Below are 20,625 nucleotides of genomic sequence, written 5' to 3'. Positions count from 1 at the left end.
AAAACCCACAACGGCATTATTCAAAGTTGTCTACATGAATAGGACTGGTAGAATGAATCTCTCCATGTATATAGAAAGTGGATTTATTAGACTGTCTTACAATTTGTAGTTCAGGTTATCCAAAAATGACTGGCTAACAATAGAAGTTTGAGGAGTCCAGTAATCTTTTCCTTTCTAACCCCCCCCCCCTCTCTTCTGTTGCTGCTCCTTTACCCAAAGACTGGTCACTCACCTTTTTTACATGTTCCCTTTACCCTAATAAAAAACCCTTCATGTGAGCTCTCCTTTTGTAACACTTTTTAAATTTACAACAACAAGATCTTAGCTGAAAATCAGGTAAATGACACAGTGAAAGAAGATTGCTTGGGAGCCTATGTGACCTGCCAATCTTGATGTTTGATCTAAAAGATAACTGTACCAATGCCACAATTCTCACAGATACAAAATATAGAGAACATAAATACAAAAAAATTCAAGGAAAGCTCACTTAACAGCACTGTATACTCTGCTCTTAGATGGACGATTATCATGAACTCAGAATAAAGCTGTTTTCACCAATGAGTAGGCTGCCTTGGCAGAAGACCACAACTGTTTCCAGGCAAAATCAGAAAGAGTTCATTTTAACTAACCCTGGCTGCTGTCTCAGGACTGTGACATCACCGTAGAGAATTCTATTCTTTCCTTTCTCTAACTTTAAAAAATCAATAGTTGTGTGGGTGTTTTGCCAGCATGTGTCTGTGCACAGTACTTACAGAGGCCAGAAGAATGCAGGAGATGCCTGGAATTGGAGTTACAGCAAATGGTTAGCTACCACGTAGGTTCTGGGAATGGAACCTTGGGATCTGTAACAACACTCAGTGCCCTTAATTGCTGAGCCATCTCTTTTTATTTAAAACTTATTTCCATAATGTTGTGGCAGGTCCTTCTGTCTATATGTTGATTTTATTGGTTAGTGAATAAAGAAAACTGGCTTGGTCTATAGCATGGGAGGAAGAAGGCAGAGTTAGGAGAAGTCATGGAGCTGCCAGAGACAGACACTGGTTGAATCTAGCTGGTAAGCCACAGTCATGTGGTGATACACAGATTAATAGAAATGGGTTGTATTAATATGTAAGAGTTAGTCAATAAGAAGCTAGAGCTAGTGGGCCAAGCAGTTATTTAATTAATACAGCTTTATGTGTGATTATTTTGGGTCTAAGCTAGCCGACAGCCAGGAATCAACAAGCGTCCTCCCTACACCACCATAAAATCATAATTAAAAGATATTACATCACTTTCCCCTTTTATCTCTTCATGCCCTCTATTCCCAAATCCCTTCAATTTCTTTCTTGATTTTTATTACTTTATAAATACTACCAATCAAAATTCCCACTTCCTCCCCTCCTCCCACTTCTCTTCTGCTGCTCCCCCCTCCTCCCACACCCTCTCCAATACTAAGAGAGGGAAAGATACCCTGCCCTGTGAAAAGTCTAAGGCCCTCCCTCCTACATCCAGGCTTAGGATGGTATGCATCTAAAGAGAATAGGATCCGAGAAAAGCCAGTATGTGCAGTAGAGACAAATCCCAGTGCCATTATCATTGGCCCCTCAGTCCATCCCAATTGTCAACCACGTTCAGAGGGTCCAGTTTCATTCCATACTTGTTCAGTCCCAGTCCAGCTGGAGTTGGTGAGATCCCATTAGCTCAGGCACACTGTCTCAGTGGGTGAACCAACCCCTCGTGTTCCTGACTTCCTTGCCCAGCTGGAACAAAGTTTGCCTAGAGATCAGAGGGCAGAGCTAACCACTATATAGAGCAACACATATACAAAAGGACTTTCTACATCATCTCCCCTGTTCTGCTGAAATAAAAAGGAAAGCTTTAACTTTAACATAGTAAAATTACATATACAAAACAGGTTTCAAACAAGAATTACAGTTACAATATTTATATATACTTTATCTTTCATCATAACTAAGAAAAACTATAATTATAACTATTATTCAACTCCATCAAAGATTCAAGAAGGATATAATATTACACAAACAGGAAGTACATTGTAAGCAACTTCCAAAATTCTAGAATTGGTGGAAACATCTCACTGCCTGGATAGTCACCCAAATTTCTTCTGTATTATTAGAGGATCTATCTTCAGCCTACAGCCTATGGTGCCTGGCAGACTTTCACATGAAATAGGAAATTTTAAAGACATATTGGCCTTTGTCAGTCACTTTCCTCTGTATTCTGAAAATATCTGGCAGACTCTTTCATGAAATAAGAACCCCAAAGGGGTCTCACCTTTAGGCAAGTTCATGTCCAGCTCACACAGCATAACATTAAGCAATCCAGGCCAAATGGCTAACCAATGCCATAAGGAGCCTCTTCAATGCCCATCCTCCTCTTGAAGTAATTGGTGCTGCCAGGAGCAGATATATCTCATTGTCATGAAAAGATCTAAATTATTAAAACATTTCAAATGCCATATTCTGTAGCTCTTTGAAGTTGTTGAAGAATGCTAATCTATCTGAAATATATCTCTAGATCTAGAAAACCTAATTAACATGTCTATAAACTTGATTATTATAGATGACTCTCTATTAACCCATATCTCTTAATTATATATTACATTTTTAAATGAGCTGCACAAACACAATACCTTATAATAAAGATCAGAAAAAAAACAAAATTGACCTAAATTTGTATCAATCGACCATAATCCATACCATCCATACCAATGAAAATCTCTATATCATATCTATAGCATAGTCCCCTTTTAATGTAAACACATTTATAAAAATTACTTGGAAATATGGGTGTAATTTTCTCCAAATTTCTTCCTACTTTTTGTTGGACGAAGTAATTTTTTGTGGGTGTTCACAGAAACCTTTCAGGGGATTTTGGTCCATCAAACCACATTAGTCTAGAAGAAATGCATAAGTTCTTGGGTTCTGTGAAAACAAAAGCAGACACTCTTTTCCAAAGCAACAAATCCTTAGACCCAAATTTGGAGGTCAAGATACCTTTACAATATATATATTATCAGCCCATACAATGAAATGTTTCTCTGTACTTAGCTCCTTCACAATCAAAAAACTCCAAGAAAATAAAATAATATACATAATCCAGACTCTTTGTGTATATGCCATCTTTATGTGATTTATTTGTTTTTACTCTTTTACTTCTTAATATTTTTATTATCTTTACTCCTTTAATCTATGACTGTCTGTACTCTGTTTCTTTAAGGACTTTGTTTTTTTATAAACCATTTACTTCATTTTACAACTCTCTAAACTTTTTTCTTCTCTCTCCCAAGCCTACATACATTTTTAATAACACACTGTGTCTCATTTAAGGTCTTTTTTCTCATCTGACTCTGTCCTATTGTATATCTAAAATCCTTTTTTCAGGAGCTTCTTAAAAAGTTAAGCAGCAATTAAGGCTGCTTTGTCTTTTGGCTCTGCTCAGTCCAACATGGCAGGATGGGAGTCTGTTTAGTGCAGGCCATGCTCACAGTTCCAGATATGCAGTAGATCTATGTCATGCCATTAAGCAGATTGTAACATGCTGCTCACAAACCCCATTCAAGTTCTTAGCCTCCTGAAAGAGTCAGAGTTTGTGCTGGCAGCATGGTCCAGGAAGTTGCTGTTTTGAAACCACACATTTTATTTATTTTTTTCTGCTACCAATGAATCAGGAATACTTCTCTTAAAGGAGCAGTGGCATGCTGCCAGCAAAATTCTGGCTACCAAGAAGCCATGCTTAACTCTGTCCTTATTTGTCTAAAATTACTTTTTAAACTTTCTCAGGTTTTATGTGGATATAGCTGACCACTTTGATGTGAAACTGCTTTGGCCTATAGCAAGGCAGAACTTAGCTAGGTGGGGAAAACTAAACTGAATGCTGAGAGAAAGAAGGCAAAGTCAGAGAGAAGCAATGTAGCCCTGCCTGAGACAGACACTGGAACTTTACCCAGTAAGCCACAGCCTCATAGTGATACATAGATTAATAGAAATGGGTTAATTTACTATGTAAGAGCTTGCTAGGATTATACTAGAGTCATTGGCCAAGTAGAGTTTTAAATAACATAGTTTTTGTGTGATTATTTTGGGAGTCTAGGTGGCAGGAAAACAAACAAGCAGCCTTCAAACAGTTCACCATAGAGGCCAGGCAGTGGTGGCACACAGCTTTAATCCCATCACTTGGGAGGAAGAATAGGAAGAACAGGAGTTCAAGGCCACACTGGGCTACCTGTAATTGAATTAGTCTAAAAGAGAAACACAGCCAGGTGGTGGTTGCCCAAACCTTTAATCCTAGGACTGGGAAGATGGAGACATGAACATAATGCAGATGGAGACAGGATCTCGGCTGCCCATTCAGTCTAATGATTTGTAGAGACAGGATTTGCACCATTCAGTCTGAGATTTCATAAAGGTAAGAAGTCTCTGATAACTGGCTGCTCTGATTCTCTGCTCTTTCAGCTTTCACCCTGGATATATGACTCTGGGTTTCATTGATTAAGACTAATGAGGATTCATACTTTATACTGTTGAAGAGAAATCATCACAGTGGGCAGAAATTTGGGCATTACACATGGTCATACAGTTTGTTTTGAAGTTGAAGGAGAAATGGCCAAATGTACAATTACTCACTAATTAATCAGCTGTAGCTAATGAATTGATTGGAAGATCATGAACTTGAAAAGATCATGATTGTAAAATTGGTGAGAAAAACATCTGGTAAAGAAGTATATGGATACGTCTCTCCAAATGGGCAAAAAGTATGAAGATACTTGTATCCCATGTAAATGTTCACCAAAAGGTGACATCAGTTTAGGAGGAGTTCAATAATCAAATAGATAGGATGACTCTTTCTGTAAATAGTCAGCCTCTTTTTTACACATTCATGTCATTGCCCAAATGGGCCCATGGTTGCAGAGATTGTGTCTAAGTATGAGCCCAAAATGTGAACTTCCATTCACCACAGCTGACCTGAATACTGCTGCTGTTGAGGGCCAAACCAGCCAACAGCAGAGGCAGACACGTAGCCCCAGGTATGGCACCAGTGGCAGGTAGACTACATTGGACCAAATCTCCTATGGAAAGGATATAAAATAGATCTATAGAAAATTAGATTCTAAATGATACAAATTAGAAGAGATCAACTACTGACTCTTAATGACTTTCAAAGATTGCTAGGAGACATGTTTTTCTAAGGGCCACTATTGGAATAAAAAACAATGAACTGAATAATTTATTCAAAATCTTAGATGGTGACAAAGACTTAAATAGTCCACGAGAATTTATCAACTGAAGCTGAAAGAGAATTATTTTTTGTGGAAGAAAAATTAGAGAAAACATATGGGGATCATGTAGATCTGAGGTTTAAACTGCATTCTGGTCATATTACCCTTTCAATATTTCCTTACAGGAATTTTAATGCAGAGGGATGATAGGATCTGAGAATGAATCTTTTTAAACACAGAAACAGTGTAAAAAATTAAAAACTTATGTGGAAAATGTCTCTGAGCTAATTGTAAAAGGAAAATTGAGACTATGTCAATTAGTAGGAATAGACCCAGCAGAAATTATAGTACCTTTTAATAAGGATGAAATTGACAACTTATGGGCATAAAGTGAAACCTGGAAAAGACCTTGTAGTTATTTTGGGGGAGAGATTTAACAAAAAAATCCAAATATCTAAGAAGCAAGAGAACTCAATCTATAAAAAGAACTAACAGCATCCTTCCTCACATTGTAAGGTACACACCAATGCATTCTATATTGATGAAAATAAATTAGGAAAGTCAGGTTACACATCAGAAAATTTAAATAAAGTGAACCAAAGCCTTTATGATTCTTTCCAGAAGTCAGAAATATATGCTGTTCTCGTGTGATTAGTAGAATTTACAGAACTTCTCAACAGAGCTACTGATTCGCAGTATGAAGAAAGAATTGTTTCACATAATGTAGCCACTGAATTTATACCAGATGGTACAGAATTGACTTTACTGTTTATTCATTTATAAGAAATAATAAGGAATAGGAACCATTCCAAATATGTAACGTACATCTGATTCTCTACAGGTCTGCCAGGTCCTCTAGCACAAGCTAATGCAGAAATCTATTATTGATTGGAAATACACTGAAAGCCTCAGAATTTTATATTAAAAACATCATGTCAATAGCAAAGGTTCAAAAAAACTTTTCCATCATGTGGCAATAAGCCAAGAAAATCATAAGGAAAGGTTCTACTTTTTCTTTACCCAACCAAACACCACTACCTGCAGGAAGTAACCTAAAAGGTACTCAAAGGAATGAAATCTGGCAGATGGATGTGTTCCATTTTGTAAAATTTGGAAAACTATAATATATACACAACATCAGTGATACCTATTCAGATTTTCAATCGACAACAGCTTTGAGTTTGGAAAAGATTAATTTGGTAATCACACATTTGTTAGAAGTTATGACCATCAGGTGGGTAGACAGCATGTCAGCTGCACCATGGTGAGTGAGGTGTTGCTCTCCACAGATGGGAGGAGTGGTGGGCCAAGGCAAGTAAGGGGCCAATGTCTGGTGTGGGAGAATTGTCTGTATTCTGTCAATCATGTTTTAAATAAATGCTGATTGGCCAGGCAGGAAGTATAGGTGGGTAAACCAGACAGGAAGTAGAGGTGGAGTAAAGAAAACAGATGTATTCTGAGAAGCAGGAAGCTCCCTCCGTATTCCTGCCAAGACCACCAAGAAGCAAAATGTAACCTGCCCCACTGTGAAAGGTACTGAGCCATGTGTAACCTGCTAACATAGATAAAAATAATGGGCTAACATAAGTTATAAGAGCTAATAAGTAGCCTGAGCTAATGGGCCAATCAGTTTTATAACTTATGGAGATCTCTGTGTGATTTTCTTTGGGGCTTGCTGGTTGTGGGGTACTGGGCGGGACAGATACCCCAATAAGCAGGCCCCTTCATGCCCAGCCCTCATGTTACTAATGTCCCCAGGTGGGGTGGAGTGGCTGGCCTTGATTTGTGAAGGGCTGCTGTCCCCATGTGCATAGGAGTGGCTGGGCTTGCAAAGTGAGGGGTCACTGAATTAGGTGGAGTGGCCTGCTGAGGTTCATGGCTGGTGTGGTGGGTCCGACCTTGGCCTGGTGGGAGGCAGTGGACAGACACAGAGTTTAGTGTGTTCCTGCCTCATCATGCCTTATCCTAAGTAGTCCTAAGTGGTCTTTGCAACTCCCTGGACCAGGCTGACAGACTCTGAATAACTTCACTGACTGGGCTGCATCTGCATAGAGCAGAGCATTTGGAGCCGCAAATGGTGGTATCTGTAGTGCTTATATTGTCGCATGTGGAGAGATATCACCAAATTTGCCAAATTCAGAGAGTACTGGTCTCTCTAGTATCTTCAGAAGTTCTGCACTTTTAGGTTTAGGATCCATCTGTAGTTAATTTTGAGCAGTTTGTAAATGGTATCTCCTATGTAGAGTAGCACTCCACTGCTAAACGCTGATGTAGAAAGGTAGAATTGATAATAGATAATAAAGATAATAAAGGTAGAATTGATGTAGAAAGGTAGAATTAATGGTATTAGGATTTACCAATTTTGGGGAGACATTAAGTCACCCAAAGTAGAATTTAGATAAGGGAGGACTGTATGCCAAATACCCAAGGATAAGTAGCATGCTAACCATGCCTTTTAGAGATTAGTATGATGAGATGCAAATGTTTGTTCACCAGGATTAATCAACCATTAAGGTACATTTAACAAATGAGACAATCATGATTTATATCATCCAAAAGACCCACCTTTCCATCGAAGACCTCCAATATGCTGCCGACCATTACAGGGTCACAACCTTCTGAGTCATGAAAGTATAATAATTCTAGAACAACTGCAACTTCAGCTTTTGGAAAAGCAGTTTTGAATCAATGTCTCCTATACTGATTGAGGTGGACTCGAATCCTGTCTGTAACCCTACAGGGCATTGACCTTGTTATCTGGCTAACAACCATAAATTCTTGGATTACAAGTATGTTGTACCATAGTTCTAAAATTACCAGTTTTAGTCCTATAATGGGGCTGTCCATTGCAGTAACAGTAAAAGGATTTATGTGTGGAGTGTGACTCTTCCCTTCAGACCAGGAGAATAGAAACACTGGAGTGGGGAAACAGACTGGACAGTAGACTAAAGTTTAAGGCAGTGAGCTGCAGGGGTATCCATTACAAAGAAAGATGTGATGGGACATAGTGAGTGACTTTCTGTGTGATTTCCATCATACATTAATTCCTTCCATGTGAATGAAGACAGATGCTGGTGGGTGTACCATTTAGGGATGATAGCATGAACTACTAAGTATTCAGTTTTCAATTAGTGAACTCATCCTTGCAAATATGTTCAATCCTGGTTTAAGTATAGGGGTGCCAGCTCAAGTCTAGCTAATTTCTGCAGTTATGGGGCAATGTGGGAGAAGGGAGAGTTGGGAGTTGGTGGACTCACACTCAGCAGGAGGTGTGACTAGAGAGGGATCTGGTTTATTGCCATCCTGGAGACCTCAGGCATTTGTTCCTGGAGGGAAATGAGAAGGCAGGTAGATAGGAGAAAAAAATAGATTGATATTATTGGCTATATGAATGGGGCTAGCCATGGAAAGGGTCATTAACTGCCAGAAAGAATGGGACAGAGAACTGCCCTGGTTATACAGGAGAGGCATGGGTGAATAAGCAAGACAAGAGAGCAGATATGCCCTTTAAAGCCAGATTTTAGTTGCTAAGCAGGTGTCTACTTTAGTCAGGAGAATGAAGTTTCAGGAGCTGGTGCAGGTTTTGGCGTTGTCTAGAAGGCCCTCTGTATATTGCTGTTGGCCCAAACAGCAGGAGTGACCTGTAAAATATGATTGAAAATGGTTGGTGTTAAAATAGGCTCTAGAGACTGTTAGTTTTTACCAGACTTGATTTTTGATAAAACAGCAGAACTTTTTCCAGGAACCTGTAGGTATCTATAAGACAACTGGAACAGATTTATACTTTGGTGTCATAGCAAAAGGCTATGGCTTTAGGTTAAAAGGTATGAACATTTTAGAAGACAATTAAAGGAAATTGGAAACTCTGAATCTTTGAAGATACATCTGAAACCTGTTAATTTTGGACTATGAAGCCTATGAAAGAGACATACCTGTTTGCATTTTTAGTAGGAAACTTAACAAATGAAATAATGAGTTACCAGTACCTTAAGTCATTAAATACCATTAGATAGATCTAAGAGTAATAAATGAGCAGAAATGAGACAGCTATGTTAGCTACGCAGGCAATCTCAAGTCTCTTTGTAGAAGTCTTTGGTGAACACCAGTCTTAGAACCAAGACTTGCCTTTAGCCGATGAGTCCAGGAGGCCAAAGATTTTCTTGTGGAGGGAGGATTTAATCTACCTGTCTTGTCAGGATGAGATGACAGATATACTATTGTAGCATCCAGGAAGCTGATGAGGTAGAAGGCTGCTTTTTGTTGTGTGGGTGGCTTTGCCATACTCAACAGGCAAGCCTCCAGGTAGAAGATCTTTCATAACCATGTATTTTCTTGGAGGAGTTATAGGATGCTGCAGGAGCTGGCATGTCTCTGTGTTAGAAGCTCTTTTGCTAAATGCCATACTCTCAGATCTGTAAAGGCACTTGAGAGTTAGGGTACCATTTCCTATTAGTTATATTTAAATTAGATCTATAAGTTAAATTTAGACATAGACTTTACCCAATTAGTTACAGCTAACCAATGCTAGTAAACTTAAGAAGATTAAAAGGAATACTTTAATAAGTCAAAGAATATTATAGATGGGATGTCTCCTTGTAGGTCTAGCACACGTGAGTGCTATTATTAAAAATGGAGCTGAGATCAAAATGGTGGCTACTCATGTGTTAGTATTTTTTAGAGCTGTTGTAATTTGGAGTTAAAAGTTTTACAGATTTTAAAACATGCACACATACACACAGAGAAATAAAACAACCATGCTATGGAAATAAACATGCATACACAATATACATAAAAAAGCATAGTGTGGCCACATTATTTTGACAGATAGGCAAATAAAACCTTTTAAAGAACCTGTGTTAGCTGATCAACTTAAAAATCCTGGTGTAGGTGGCAGAAGCCAGGGAAGCACACAGGTGGTCCCATAAAGAACCAGATAAGCACATGCTGTAAGATAGAACAGAAACATAAGGACAGAATATCTATTCAGTTTTACAGTGGAAGGACGAAGAAAATGGATCCATTTTAGAGAGCAAACAGTGAGAGAAGAGGGGAGGGGGGTCGGAGACGGGAAGTGGGGAGGTGGAGCGGGGAGTGGGAGAGGGAGGACAGCATCCAGAAACCATGGGCATATGAAGGCTTGTTTGTTTTACATTAGGCATTAAGGGATATAAGGTGTCAGAAAGCCCCAATTTAAAAGGATTTTTAAAAAAAAATCAGCCCAAGGGCATTTGAGGATCCAGGTTCAAATTGCAGACACCTATCTTACAAGTATATGCCGAGACTTGGGAGTCAAAGCCTTAGCACACAACACATTCACTGTGATAAGCCTCTTGAGTCAAAAAAAAAAAAAAACAGAGGGATGTGGGAATTTCTTGGTAGGATGTCTCCTATCCAAAAAAGCCCCACAAGGACAAGAACTGCCTTGCCCTTTTTGGTCAGTTTGGGTGCCTGGCATGGCCCATGATTTTAACAGACAGCCCCACAAATGTATGGGCTCTGGGCCCTAATGTCAGTGACTTGGAAAAGGTAAACTCACCCAGACAAAGTTGATCTTAACCTGGCAGAGAGCAGGTGAGGGGCAGGGTGTTTTCTAACACATAGCCCGGGGCCAGTGGGAAAAACAGCCCCCTCGGTGGAACCTCCAGATGTAAGTTTTTTATGGCTCAATAAGCCTCTCTGCTAATGCAATAATCCAAATCAGACTAAGTCAAACCAAATTAGAAAAAGCCCAGGTTTGAGGGGTGCCAGTGCTCCCTGGTGATCTTCCAGTCCCCAGAGAGGAAAGACCAGAAAATCACAGAGAAAGGAAAGGAGAACAGGGAAGACCACATATTTGTTTTCTGCGGGGGTGGGGCAGTTTAAATAGCTTGTGGGAGTAGTCTTGACCCTCTCGGGGGAGGGGTCACTGTTTCGTGGGCTTTCTTGGAGGAGAAGTCTGGACTGTGGCACTCCTAGGGGAGGGGGCTTGGAGTAGAACTTTTCTACCCAAACATTCCATACTCTTTGGATACATGGTTGCCAGGGGCTGAGGTGGAGCCTTAACCCAAACATTCCAGACTCTTTGGGTATAGGGGTGTCAGTGGCTGGAGTGATGCTTCCAACCAAACACCTTGGAGATCCCAAGATGTTGGAGATGCTAAAACCATGAGATACTTGCCTGCTAACAAGAAGTGGCATCACCGCAAGAGAAAAAAGTATGTCACTGTCAACAGAGCTTGAAAGGGGTTGGAGATTGAAAGAGCTTTGCCATCAGACATGGAGATGCAGAGTTTGAAGTTTGTCCAGGTGGTTTTCAGTCTTGTTTTGGTTCAGTATTTTTTCACTATGCTCCCTTCTTTCCCCTATGTTTTAGAATGGCAATTTATGTCCTGTGCCATTATATGTCTGAAGTGATAAGTATCTTGAAAATCCCCAGTTTGGGGGTTCCTCCACTGATGCAATATCCAAATCCAGCCAAATTAATAATGCCAGGTTTAATTAAACAAAGCAAAGCAAATCTCGGGTGACTGGAGAGGAAAGACAGGAGAAAAGTCTTGTGGCAGGTCTGTCTACCAGGTTTTACATACCCTGTAGCATGGTCTTGAGCAGCTCCAGGGAGAAACTGACCTTTGGTGGACCTTCTGAGGGGCAGGGTCTGGAATGGGAGGAGTGAGACCGGGGCTGAGATTCCCAACAGGAATTATGTGATCTGTTTTTTTTTAAAATTTTGATTTTATTGGAGATTACAGTTAAGTGATTGCATGAATCTCAAAAAAAGACTGTGAAATATTGATTTTTAAACATTGTTGAGACTGTAATAGACTATGGGAAATTTGAAGTTAGGCTGCATGCATTTTGCTTTATATTGTTATGAGTCTATGGAGGCCAGGAGCCTATGGTAGTTTGAAAGTAATTGGCCTCCATAAGCTCATAGGGAATGGTACTATTAGGAGGTGTGGCATTGATGGAGTAGGTATGCATTGTTGGCAGAAGTGTGTCTCAGTAACTTCTGGTGCCTGCAGGTATTAGCTCCTTCTCCAGCCCAATGTCTGCCTACACACATCCATGTCCCACTATGATTATTATGAACAAAACTTCTGAAACTGCACACCAGCCCCAATGAAATGTTTTCCTTTATGAGAAATGCCATGGTCATGGTGTCTCTTCACAGCAGTAGAAACCCAAACTAAGGCAGGTAGTTTCCAGCAAGCTTATAACCCACATCAAATTAAAAGGAGAGAAACTCATAGCAATTTCCCTAAAATCAGGAATAAGCACTCTCTCCATACATATTCAAAGTAGTACTTGAAGCCTTAGCTAGAGCAATATGATAACTGAAAAAGATCAAGGGGATACAATTTGGAAAGGAAGAAGTCAAAGGATGTTTATTTGTACGTGATTTGATAACATACATAGGTGACCCTAAAAATTCCACTGGTGAACTCCTACAGTTGATAAATACTTTCAGCAAAGCAGCTGGATACAAAATTAACTCACAAAAAAGAAAAAAACTAGAAGTCCTCCTACGTACAAATGACAAGAGGACAGAGCAAGTAATCGGGGAAGCAATAGCTTTCATAATAGCCTCAAATAATATAAAATATCTTGGAGTAACTCTAAGTAAGCAAGTGAAAAACTTCTTTGAAAAAAGTCTTTGAAGAAAGAAATTGAAGAAACTATCAGAAGATAGAAATATCTCCCATGCTCAAAAATAGGTAGGATTAACATAGTAAAAAATGGGCCAACCTACCAAAGGCAATCTACAGATTAATGCAATCCCCATCAAAATTCCAACACAATTCTTCACAGATCTTGAAAGGACAATTCTCACCTTCATATGGAAAAAACAAAGCCCTGGGATAGCTAATACAATCAATCCTGTATAATAAATGAACTGCTATAGGTATCACCATGCCTGATTTCAAGTTGTACAACAGAGCTATAGATAAAAAAGCATGATATTATCATAAAAACTGACCAATGCTATCTTATTGAAGACCCAGACATAATTCTACACACATAGACATTCGATTTTTGATAAAGAAATCAAAAATATATACTGGAAAATGATGTGGGAAAATTGTCTGTATTCTGTCAATCATATTTTAATAAAACGCTGATTGGCCAGGCAGGCAGTATAGGCAGGAAAGCCAGATAGGAAGTAGAGGTGGAGCAAAGAGACTGGGAGTATTCTAGGAAGCTCCCTCTGCCAGTTCTGCCCAGACCACCAGAGAGGAAAGATGTAAGCTGCCCCACTGGAAAAGGTACTGAGCCATGTGCTAACGTAGATAAGGATAATGGGGTAACATAAGTTATAAGAGCTAATAAGTAGCCAGAGCTAAGGGCCAACCAGTTTATAACCTTATGGAGTCTTGTGTGTGATTTTCTTTGGGGTTTGCCAATTTGTTGGGGTGCCGGGCGGGACAGAAACCCCAACAAGCCGGCCCCTCATGTTACAGGAAAAAGGAAAGTATCTTCAAGAAATTGTGCTGGTTAATCTGAATGTTCACAAATAGAAGAATGCAAATAAATTCATACTCATCACCCTGTCCAAAAATCAAGTACAAATAGATTAAAGACCTCAACATAAAACCAAATATACTGAACCTGACAGAGGAGAAAGTTGGAAATAACCTTGAATTCCCTGGAACAGAAGAAGACTTCCTGAACGGAAAGTCAGCAGTTCAGGCATTAAGATCAATGATTAATAAATGTAACTTTATGAAACTGAAAAGCTTCTAAAGGTAAAGTGCTGGGGAAATTCCTTTAGCCAATGACCTTTAAGATGCTGGGCCAGGTTAGGCATGGCCTTGGGTACCAAAAACACGTGTGCTTTCTTGCTCATTTTCTCTTGACTGCTGAATTTGGTTCCTGTTCTCCTCTTGTGCAGAGGACTGTGATCTGTGAGTCTGCCTCCCTAAATAAAAGAAAAAATCTTTATTATACTAAATTCTGAGCTAGTTTTATTCATGTTGTCCTAGTGTAAAGGACACTGTCCTTCAGACAAAGTCATAACCTAGAGGATAGGGAAAAGCTTTCTACTAACTCAATATCAAATGGAGGACTAATATCCAAAATACATAAAGAATTCAAGAAGCTATACATCAAAAACCCAAATAATTCAATTTCTAAAATGGGCTACAGATCTAAAAGGGAATTCTCAATAGAGCAAACTCAAATGACTGAGAAATACTTTTATATTCAACATCCTTAGCCATCAGGGAAATGCAAATCAAAACTACTTTGAGAGTCCATCTTACACCTGAAAGAATGACTAAGATCAACAATACAAGTGAGAACTCATGCTGGCAAGGATATGGAGTAAGGAAAATCAATATGGTGGTACCTAAGAAAGTTGGGCATCGACTACCTCAAGATTCAAAGGACATTTTACCCTACCACAAGGATACTTACTTAACCATGTTCACTGCTGTTCAATTCATAATAGCCAGAAACTATAGATCTAGATATCCCTCAACAGAAGAATGAATTAAAGAAAATGTGGCACATTTACATAGTGAAATATTACTTAGCTGTTTAAAGTAATGATATCATGAAATATGCATGCAAATGGATGGAACTAGGAAAAAAATCATCCTTTTTGAGGTAACCCAGACCCATAAAGATAAATATGGTATATAACCACTTATGTGTGATGTGGTTTGTGATGTGGGATGTATATGTGTTGCTTATATTGGTTGAATAAAAATGAACCCCATAGGCACATAGATTTAAGTGCTTGATTATTAGGGAGTGTCACTTCTTGACAGGAATTAGGAGGTGTGGTCTTACTGGAGTAGGTGTAGCCTTGTTGGAGGAAGTGTGTCACTGAGGGTGCGCTTTGAGTTTCAAATGCTCATGTCAGGCCCAGTGTCTTCTCTTTCTGCTGTCTGTTGATCCAGACATAGAACTCTCAATTATCTCTCCAGCACCATATCTGCCTGCCTGCCTCTATGCTTCCTATGATAATAACAACAGACTAAACCTCTGAAAGTGTAAGCAAGCCCCAATTAAATGCTTACCTTTATCAGAGTTGCCATGGTCATGGTGTCTCTTCATAGCAATAGCACAGTGACTAAGTCATGGAGATATGAGTCATTAAATAAAGGATAACCAACTTATAATCAGTGGGCCCAGAGAGCTTAGGTATTGAGGAAGAGACTAAGGTGGACACATGGATCTCCCTGTGAGGAGAAAACAGAATAGATTTTTCAGGTGGACTGGGGAGAGGTAGGTATAGGAATGGGAGGATGAGGTGGGAATGGGAAAGGGAGACAGAGTTGAGGGAAGGAATGCAGGCAGAGAAAGTTGGAATTAAGGGGCATTTGAAGGATGGTATGGGAACCCAGTGTAGTGGAAACCCTAAAATATATGAAGGTGATCTTCATATATTCTTATAATGAGCTGTTCTAATAATGGAGGATACAGAGTCCCAACTGGCAATCTCTTGAATGGGTTGCATTCTGTTGAGTTGTTGGTCAAGAGTGTCTTATGGAATTCCCCAAACTACAGGCTGTGGCTAAGATGAAGCCCCATTATTAAGGACAACACCCACACCACTCATTAAACATGGAGAAATCAAGCTGGTGCCTATATAGAGCCTTCGCCACGACGTTCTAGTTTCTCCAGTGTACTGAATGTACTCTTCAGGCTTTCAAAAGAGAAATGCAAACATCAACCCAGACACAAAACTTTCCACTTACAATCTGTCCTGCCTGAAAGATACGCTATGGCAAAGATGGCATAAAACGTGTGTGAGTAGCCAAACAATGTGTAATTTGACTTAAGGCCCACTCCACAAGTAGAAACCCACCCCCAACACTGCTTGAGTGACCAAGAACCAGAGATTAGATAACCCAGAGACCTAGGGAAAAACCAAACACTATTGATCTAAAAAAAAAGTATCAACAAAATGACTCCTAATGACATTCTGCTGTACTCATAGATCAGTCCCTTATTCTGTCATCACTAGGGAAGCGTCCTCCTGCAGCAGACAGGAACAGATGCAGAGACCCAGAGCCAGACATTATGGGGTGTGAGAGTCCTTGGAACACACAGATCAAAATTCGATGACTCCATCCAATCCCTCCCCTCATAGCTCAAGGAAGCCCTTGAGAGAGGAGATCAATAGTGCATAAGAGCCAGAGGGGATGGAGGACACTAGGAGGTCAACACCCTTTGGATCGACTGAGCAGCGCTCATATGAGTTTATAGAAACTGAAGCAGCAAGCACAGGGCCTACAGGGGTCTGCATCCGGTCCTCTGCATATGTATTGTAGTTTTCAACTTCATATTTCTATGGGACTCCTGAGGGTGTGAATGAGTTGGCTGCTGATTCTTGTGCCTGCACTTGGGACTGCCTCCTTCACCCTTGAAGTGATAGTTGTTGTTTTATCTTACTATATTCTATTTTGTCATGTTTGGTTATCTCCTAGAAGCTTATTCCTTTCCAGTGAGAGACAGAAAGGGAGTGGACCTGGAGGAGAGGGGAGGTAGAGATGAACTGGGAGGAGCGGCAGAAGGAGAAACTGTAATAATACTATATTGTACGAGGAAACAACCTATTTTCAATAAGAGGGAAAATGTCTTTAAAGAAGTTCAACTTTATTAACCACCTGAGTCATGAATATAAAAGATTAGTATATAAAACTGTGCTCTAAGAACATACTGAATTAAAATAGAACCAAAACCCAAAAAATGTTAGATAAAAGCTATTACAAGTGTAGGGAAAAGGAAGTTGAGACACACTGTTTTTCAGATGAGAGCTTTACAGTGTGTGCTATAGCATTACATTACCAGCAGCTGGATGGGGTCCCGAAGGGGAGGAAAACCTTCAACTCTAAAAGCAAAGAGAGGTTCTCACGTACAGTTGTTAAAAAGAGTGAGTAAATTCCACATTATGTGATCTAACCTATGTGCCAGGAGTCAAGGAAGAAGACATTAGATAAAGGTCAACTTATAATTCAAAACTGCTTTGGGTCTAGGATCAGGGAATTGGGCTTGCCTGCAGCTGCAAGGTGGAAGGCGAGAACTGAGAGTTGTAAGGTCACAGCAGGTGTTGTCAGCTCTCTCTGCAGATCTAGGGGCTGCAGTGAGGGGTGGGCTAATTTGAGGGGGAGAGAACTGAGCAGTCAGTCATCTATCAAAAACAAAACAAAACAAAACACTTGGACAACCTCCAAATAATGTAGTTCAGCCGAGCAGTGGTGGTGCACACCTTTAATACCACCACTCGGGAGGTGGAGTCAGGTGGATTCCTGTGAGTTTGAGGCCAGCCCGGCCAAAGCTACAGAGAAAGCCTGTCTTGAAAACAAAGAAAGAAAGAAAACACCAAATTAGTAGTTCATTGCTGTGGGACAATGGTTTTACCCTGCAAAGATGTGTTTCTTGTACTTGTTTAATAAAATGCTGATTGGCCAGTAGCCAGGCAGGAAGTAGAGGTGGGGCGACCAGGCAGGAAGTAGAGGTGGGGCATTGAGAACAGGAGAATTCTGGGCAGAGGAAAGATTCAGTCTGCAGTCATCACCCAGATAGAGATGAAGCAAGATGAGAATGCCTAGCTAATGAAAGGTACCAAGTCATGTGGCTAACACAGACAAGAATAATGGTTAATGTAAGATGTAAGAATTAATTAATTAGAAGCCTAATAAACTAGAAGGCCAACTAGTTTATGATTAATGTAGACCTCTATGTGTTTATTTGGGACTAAACGGCTGTGGGACCTGGTGGGACAGAAACCTCAGTCAACAGCTCATTGACTTTTAACAAAAGTGGGAGGAGACTTAGTCTTCTGACAAACTAAAGTCTTCTCAACAAATGTTACTAGAATACACAGGCATCCACGCACACAAGACTTTATAACGTTCACAAAACTAACTCAGAGTGGATCCTAAACCTAAATGCGAAGTGGTAAGTACAGAGATTGTGCAAGAGAACCCTGAGAAACTAGGGACTAACAGGCATGCCTCACAAGTCACAGGCAATGGAGCCTGGTAGGAAATCACTCTATCAACTAAGCTACAGCAACATTCCAGCTGTCCTTTCCAAATGTAAGATCTGTGCACATACACATACACTGAACAGAGATGTCACCTACTGGAACACTTAGGGCAGAGCCTCGCTGAGAGGTCTTCGCAGACTCGGCTGTCAGGGGCATGGCCGCTGGCCTGTACTTCCATCCCTCCCGGTTGCTGACCCAGTCCCTTCCCAGCCACAGGGAGGATCTACAGTGTCAGACTCCAGCGACTCAGCCTCCTGCTCCTTCCTGTCAGGGTCTGTGACCCTTCTTTCACCAAGGCCGGCTTCGGTGCTCTCAAACTTTTCACAGCTCAAGGCAGCTGTTGGTGTTCCCCGAGTGGCTGGCTCGCTCCCCATGACCCTCAGGGCAGAGCCCACAATTTGTCGACCAGGATAAGTTCGCCTCCGGCCGTTTCCTGGCATTTGTAATTGCACAACGTTGTCCAGATGTCCCGATTGGCAATAGAAATGACAGGAACAGCATCCTTAGGGAGAGAGTGCAGCGGAAACCTTTGGGTCATCCTGGCTGGTAAGGTTGACTCAAACCTGTCCCAGCAGTCCATAGATTTGCAGCTATGCAAAAAATGTTCCATGACTCTGAGCTCAGGCCATTTTCCACTCAGAAGGCTCCTTTTGTTACAGGGTTTCTAACGAGTAACGCCATTAAACATCCAATGTAGGGCCTGGGTCTACCCCCTGCTCCTGGGGTTACTTGAGAACAGTTTCTGGTCAGCAAGCTAAAACATTTCTGTTTGTTTTTGTGCTCCCTCTGCCCTGCCTGGTGATTAGCTGTAGTGCATTGTTTACATCATCTTGGGTGTGGCAATTTCCCACTGCCTGGGGGGAATTCCTTGTTCAGCAGCTAGGTATATAAGGATTTCCCCAATGTTGAATAAGCGACATTTGGCTGATCTCCTTTTTCATGACCCAGGTCTCTTGTGTGTTCTTTCAATTTCCAGGCCCTTGCCGGCTCGCGTAAGGTACAGTGGAGTGCGAACTGTATCGAGGGGGTAACACAGAATTGGGTGTTATAATCCAAAGTCCAAAAGAGTGGTAATATTCGCTTAATTGCTAGTAAGGAGCCCAAATTCATGCCAATTTTCATTCGAACCCCACATAATTTCCAGGGATCAGGAATTTATGCCAAGGATTGTTCACACGTTGTCTCTCAGGCTGCATAGGTTCAGCTAAAAAAATAAGATCAAGTGGGGTCCCAAGTTTGCAATTTCAGTGCTCAGGACAAATGGGAAGGAAGGTCATGAGTTAAAGTCCATCCTTGGCTACAGAAGAACGTTTGTTTGTTTGTTTAAAAGCAAACAACCTAACAGATACCAAAACAAAAACAAAACAAAACAAAAAAAAAAACCAAACCAACTATTAACATATGGGAAAAGTGAAGCTTAGAAAAAAGATTAGAGGAGATGTCCATTAAATAGGCGTTTTGGAGAAAAGAAAACATTGATACCAGATTTTGATTCTATTTTGAAGATAAATATAATGATCATAACCTTGGCTATATTGATTTCTTTAAAGGAGAGTCCACCTGCTAATTTCAGAAACTAAAGTGGAATAGGATGTAGACATTGTCAGGTCCCAAAGAAACCTGGGACAAGTCTCACTCGTTACCTGCAGATCTGCCCCGCTCTTCTCAATCTGCCACCTCACCTAAACCTCTACAGCCCAGGAACCCAGCTTCTGATTCCTATATAACCCATTTCAGGCTTGTATTCTCTTGGCCTCTTGTTCCCTGGCTCCTCTCTTGGTCCACTTGCCCTCTCTCTTCCTCTCTTCTCTTCCATGTTCTCTCTCCCTCTCTTCTCTCCTCTCCTGGTTCAGTTCAGTCTGGACCCTTCCAGATGCTCTCCTCTCACTCACATCTGAAATAAAACCGTCCTCCTCAACCATAGCTTGGAGAAGTCATGTCCTTTGCTGGTGCAGTACTGTGATCCAATCACTTGGAAAGGGAAGCAGCCTTGGTCATTTTGCTGCTGGATTATTATAGACAGCACTGTGTGGTGCCTCTTCGCACAAATTTCACTATTTACACGAGAATTCGCAGTTCAAGCCAGTAGTAGTAGCCAATTCCTCTCAAGCCAACTTTTGAGAAGCTGAGTTAGGAGGATTACCAAAAGTTCAGGTCGGTCTGGTGATATTTTGAATTCCATAGTAAGAAACTGTGCCAATAAAGCAAAATAAAATAAAAAATGTAGAATTTACATACCTTTAACAGAAACCACCCACAAGGGTTCTGCCATGATTTGTGAATCAATCATCACCTCTAGGTTCTCTTTAACATGTCACTGAATCTTCAGGGTATGAGTATTCAATAGTCTAAAAAGGCGATAACATTTTTCTGGCTCTCTGTCCATGTAGAAATAGCTTTCTCTTTCTGGCTTATATTGAACTGA

At 40.5% G+C, this 20,625-nt stretch overlaps 1 protein-coding gene across 1 annotated transcript in view; it reads right to left on the bottom strand.

The window, feature by feature from the left end:
* LOC125405504 (uncharacterized) overlaps positions 1-18,640 on the bottom strand; it is a 42,321-nt gene extending 23,681 nt beyond the window's left edge. Inside the window, exons 1-2 of the mRNA XM_087908970.1 lie at positions 18,396-18,640; positions 16,997-17,039 (exon numbers count right to left, since the gene is read on the bottom strand). Coding sequence (XP_087765096.1) covers positions 16,997-17,039; positions 18,396-18,640 — 288 coding nt within the window. The remainder of the gene's footprint in view (positions 1-16,996; positions 17,040-18,395) is intronic.
* Between the last annotated feature and the right edge of the window lie 1,985 nt (positions 18,641-20,625).

This window comes from Myodes glareolus, chromosome 1, assembly GCF_982192425.1.
Source record: "Myodes glareolus chromosome 1, mMyoGla1.1, whole genome shotgun sequence".
Lineage (NCBI taxonomy): Eukaryota > Metazoa > Chordata > Mammalia > Rodentia > Cricetidae > Myodes > Myodes glareolus.
This window is presented reverse-complemented; position numbering and strand designations above follow the sequence as displayed.